Here is a 4,792-nt window from a genome sequence, read left to right on the forward strand (position 1 = left end):
CCCCCCCTCACCGATTTGGGCTTCTCTCTGTTTTTGCGTTTTTTGTCTCTTTACTTTTTGCAACTGTTGGATCTGATTAGGGTTTCTTCGAGTAAAGTGGTTGTGATTCTAGGTCATTTTATTGCAGTTACCGATCTGGGTTTTGTTCTGTTCAAGTTGGAAAGAAGAAAGAAGCTGAGGCAGCGTTAAGGGGTTACCTAGTTTTTTCTCTTGTCGTTATTCATTTAGAGAGAGAGAGAGAGAGAGAGTGTGTGTGTGTGTGTGTATGTGGGGGAAGGGGGAATAAAGGGGAAAAAAAGATAGAAACTTCTTTTGCCACCATTGGATTCCCTCGGGGTATAAATTTGTATTGGGTTTTCTTTAGAGTGTTTAATAATCTTGAAGAGGAGGAAATATAGAAGAAGAAATGGCTAATCGATGGTGGGCTGAAAACATACCCACCACCACGGACAGCAGCACCAGCAACCCTTATTCGACTCCATTAAAGCAAAGCATAGAAGCTGTCGATGAAGAGAATAACTCCGGCGGCCATGAGAGAGCCGAACCAGGCACCAGCTCCAGCACGCGCCGTCCACGTGGTCGGCCACCGGGATCCAAAAACAAGCCGAAGCCGCCAGTGGTGGTCACGAAAGAGAGCCCCGATGCTCTCCGGAGCCACGTTTTAGAAATCGGCAGCGGCAGCGATATCGTCGAAAGCATCTCAAACTTCGCCCAACGCCGTCAGCGAGGAGTTTCGGTTCTCAGTGGAAATGGGGTCGTCGCCAATGTCACTCTCCGGCATCCGGCAGCCCCTAGCGGTGTTATTACGCTACAGGGACGATTCGACATACTGTCGCTCTCTGGTGCATTTTTGCCTGCCCCAGCTCCACCGGGAGCTACTGGGTTAACTGTCTACTTGGCTGGCGGGCAGGGGCAAGTTGTTGGTGGCATTGTTGTCGGTGCCCTCGTTGCAACAGGTCCGGTCATCGTTATCGCTGCCACTTTCACCAACGCTACATTCGAACGGCTACCACTCGAGGAGGAGGAGGCAGCTGCTGGAGACAAGTCTGGAACAAGCCAGAACAATTCAACTTCTCAGAGCATGGGGGATCAACAGCAGCCTTCAATGGGCGTTTACAATATGGCTTCAAATTTGGTGCCAAATGGTCAGGTTTCTTCACATGATGTGTTTTGGAGTCCTCCTAGAGCCCCACCTCCATTTTAAGAGAGATGTGATAGAGTGAGAGAGACAAGTAGGTGCTAGTTTTGTTTGAACTTTGAGAACTTGATCAAGTTGAGCTGGTAGGATTTTGTTTGTTTATATTTTGCTTTTCCCTTCTTTTCTTGTTGAAACTCATTTCTCTTTTGTAATGTTGTGTTATGTGGTGGAATGAAGTATTATCATATGAGGATTCTTCTTTCTAATTCTCATCTTTGTCAGAATCAATGAATCTATAGCGTTGTAGGTGAACAAGTGGAAGTATGAGTTCGGAGCCCCAATATCCATCGATCAGGTACATGCTTGTCTCCCTTTCACAGCTATTTCTATGATCATTCCTTTTCCAATATGCATATCATGACAGTTTTGAGCAACATTTATCAAAATCCCTTAACGGGCGTTTGTCTTGCTAGTTTGAACACTAGAGTTGATGAGTATATGTTTTTATGCCATTGAAATATGCTGCATTGTTAGGCTATCTTCATCGACATAGACACATCGTTTATACACGTCTAACCATTAAGAACTTGTGAAACAAACGCCCCCTATAGTCGAAGGAAGCCCCGCCGAGCTTTGGGTTATCGTTCGGTTTTAATGGTAAAGTTGATAAGAGTTTTAGGTAAACATGTCTGGAAAGTGACCAAATTGATTGGTTTGATTTGGTTATCTATGATGGGTTATCCAGATGAGTGTTGAATTTTTTTTTTCAACCACTCTCACCCACTTGCTTAAACATGATTCTTTGTGCTGATCTCTTTAAATCGCTGTTTAACTCATTAGTTAGTCACTCCTACTGTTTAATCACTGTTGATAATCCTATGCCTTTCTACCCTTTTGTTTGCTTAAAGTATCTCTTCCTTGTTCATGAACACTTCCTATGGTTGATTTGGTGTCTGATTGAATGCTTTGTCAACGTTAATAAGAAGAATCTTTAGCGTCGTATAAAACGATTAAAACGGTATGTGTATGCTCTAGCTTTGACATAATAGTTTATGTACAAAAATAGATATATTTCAAGCAGACTTAGTCTAACATGGAATCTTAATATGCATAATCAGTGAGTCCTCTCTTTGGTGACGTGTCTAGATTTTTACATTTTCTTTCGATTCGGTGTTTATTTCGTAGACGATGTGGTGAGTCGAATCATCTTGTGACGTTTAGCAGTTTAAATTTATTTTATCATCTTAAAATTGCATGTTTGTCAATGTTTACATTTCTTTTTGAAATTGCTGTTGGTCAATGGAGGTTGGCATCCGTGCTAGGAATAAGTTCTTAGATGGTTCTAGGGCTGAAAAGTATGACCATATATGGCTATAATTTTTTCTTTTTTGCCGTTAAAGTTATCTTTTGACTTGAAATTTGAGACGTTTCTTGCAGTGATGAACTTTGAATTCAACAAAACACATAGAGATTTACTTTACAATGGTTGCCTTAACTGGATGGATTGATTGAGCCTAGTTCTAATTCTAATTTTGTTGTTTCAAACCAATTCAATTTTCACTATATAGAACGTTGTGGAATGGTTAAAGTGACATGATTTGAAGTCGAGATTAGGTGAACGAACTTGATAGAGTTCTATTCCAGAAGTGTACTTTGTAATTGATGAGTTCTTGCATCAACCATTGCTCAAGTTTGGAAAGCTGTTCATCTTCGACCATAAACTGGGAACAAAAAACTTACGTAACCATCGAGCTATTAAACCCGAACAGGAAAAGGGTCCGTAATATTGAGGTTCTTAGACGTGTAGGTGAGGCTATGGAGCTGTGATGGAGGAGTTTTGTCCTATTTTTCTTTCTACTTGAATCAACATTGGAATAATTTTTTCGACACTGCTAGCAGTATTATCAATCAATAGTTGCATCTAGTAGCATTTAGCTATGTTTGTATACGATACTACAAAGTATGAAATGGTAACAGAAGATCAAAATAGTGGGTGAAAAAGGCATTAGAACTTATAAAACAGAAGCTTTCCTATGGGAGTGGTAATGGAAAGGCAAAGAGGGTTTATGAAGTTAAATAACTTTCGGTGGAGCCCTTTTGAGCAATAAATAAATCAAAGGGAGAGCCAGTGATTGACACATGCTGGGTTTGTGGAAAAATGGGTGCATGCTCTTTCTTATCACCTTGGAATGGGAGGTGGGCCTTCATCATGGCGCTGATCATCATGCTAAATAAGCCCATCTAAACTTAGCTTTCAAAGATTTGGTGTCTATTTAATTATAACCAAGTGTAACAAATTTAAATTGGGAGCCTATGATTGGGAGTTTGGAAACCTCTTCTTAGTTGAAGGCGTTTTAAAATTGTGAGGCCAACAGTGACTCGTAATGAGCCAAAATGGAATTGTGAGGCTAATAGTGACTCGTAATGAGCCAAAATGGACAATATCTGCTAGTAGTGGGCTTGAGTTTTTACAAATGGTAATAGAGCTAGACAACGGGCCGCGTGTCAACGAAGATGCCGAACTTCCAAGGGGGATTAGATTGTGAGATCTCACAACGGTTGGAGAAAGAAACGAAACCTTCTTTATAAGAGTGTAGAAACCTCTCTTCAGTAGAACGCGTTTTAAAATTACGATGATGATTCGTAACGGGATAAAGCGGACGATATCAGGTAATGGTGAGTCTAAGCTTTTACAAAGAAATTATTGATGTCGATAGAGCATAACTCGATAGATAATAGATAAAACATTAATTATTGGCCAACTAAACATTGCTCAAAATCAAACAAGATAGATAGATTAAAAAAAAAAAATTGACATAATTATTTTCAAAAGGAAGACGAATATTATTATTCCATGCAAAAGGGCAACTACAAAACTTCTTCATCATCATCATCATCCAAGTATCCATGGATAGCCACCAAAATTCTCCTCATCATCCAAGTATCCATGGATAGCCACCAAAATTCTCCTCAACTGAAACATCAAAGCCTGATGTCTCAACAACATGATTTGAGTGGCAGAACCCAAAGCCTCCATCTTTTTCCCCTAAACAAAGCAATGGAGATATCATTTGATCATCCTTTTGGACATCATCAGAAGTTCGGTAGGGAAGCAGCTGAGAAGGCAGCTCATTTTGACAATGGTTTGAGTTCATCCCAAAATCATTCATCTCTATAAATGGATTCTCCACTGCTGAAATGGCGGCGCCGGTGGTGAGGAGGTTGGCTATTTGGGTCCCCAGAATTTGTATCTCCTCCTGCAAGCTGGCCACCTGCATCAGAAAGATTTTAAAAACATTTTAAAAACCCATGAGGTGTTTAAATGTTTAGAGGTTTGAAAACAACCTCTTGCTGCAACGCAAAGATATGCAAGACGCAGCCATTGGCGGGATCTCGCATGCGCTCAAGAGCTTCATAAGTGACGGTAATAGCAGCCTGGGTTCGGACATGCATGGGGAGATGCAACAGAAGCTTGGACACATTACTAGCTCCAAACACTTTATGAACAGCCGCAAAATGGGAAGTGGCTTCATCATAGCTGAACAAAGGAGCAAATACACATTGATCGCTGCATTTTCGCCTTAGAAACTTGCAGGCACCACAAGAAGAGGAAGAGGAAGAAGAAGAAGAATCATAAGAGTTAAGTACAGTCAT

General features: G+C 40.7%; 2 protein-coding genes across 2 annotated transcripts in view; one reads left to right on the forward strand and one right to left on the reverse strand.

The window, feature by feature from the left end:
* Positions 1 to 1,404, forward strand: part of LOC111458240 (AT-hook motif nuclear-localized protein 15-like) — a 2,209-nt gene extending 805 nt beyond the window's left edge. Inside the window, exon 2 of the mRNA XM_023100755.1 lies at positions 128 to 1,404. Coding sequence (XP_022956523.1) covers positions 407 to 1,204 — 798 coding nt within the window. The 5' untranslated portion in view covers positions 128 to 406 and the 3' untranslated portion in view covers positions 1,205 to 1,404. The remainder of the gene's footprint in view (positions 1 to 127) is intronic.
* Positions 1,405 to 4,071: 2,667 nt separating this feature from the next.
* On the reverse strand, positions 4,072 to 4,792 carry LOC111458694 (LOB domain-containing protein 33-like). The gene is made up of 2 exons (XM_023101486.1): positions 4,484 to 4,792; positions 4,072 to 4,410 (listed from the first exon to the last, which is right to left on the reverse strand). Exons 1-2 carry the CDS (start codon positions 4,790 to 4,792, stop codon positions 4,072 to 4,074), a joined length of 648 nt encoding a protein of 215 aa, XP_022957254.1.

The sequence above is a fragment of the Cucurbita moschata genome, unplaced genomic scaffold (assembly GCF_002738365.1).
Source record: "Cucurbita moschata cultivar Rifu unplaced genomic scaffold, Cmos_1.0 Cmo_Scf00021, whole genome shotgun sequence".
NCBI lineage: Eukaryota > Viridiplantae > Streptophyta > Magnoliopsida > Cucurbitales > Cucurbitaceae > Cucurbita > Cucurbita moschata.

Bases quoted from the DNA above. Each gene is read 5' to 3' on its own strand.
- LOC111458694 (XM_023101486.1), bottom strand. From the start codon at position 4,792: ATGACTGTACTTAACTCTTATGATTCTTCTTCTTCTTCCTCTTCCTCT. The intron at 4,411-4,483 runs GTTGTTTTCAAA...TTTCTGATGCAG, and splicing joins TCTTTGCGTTGCAGCAAGAG to GTGGCCAGCTTGCAGGAGGA.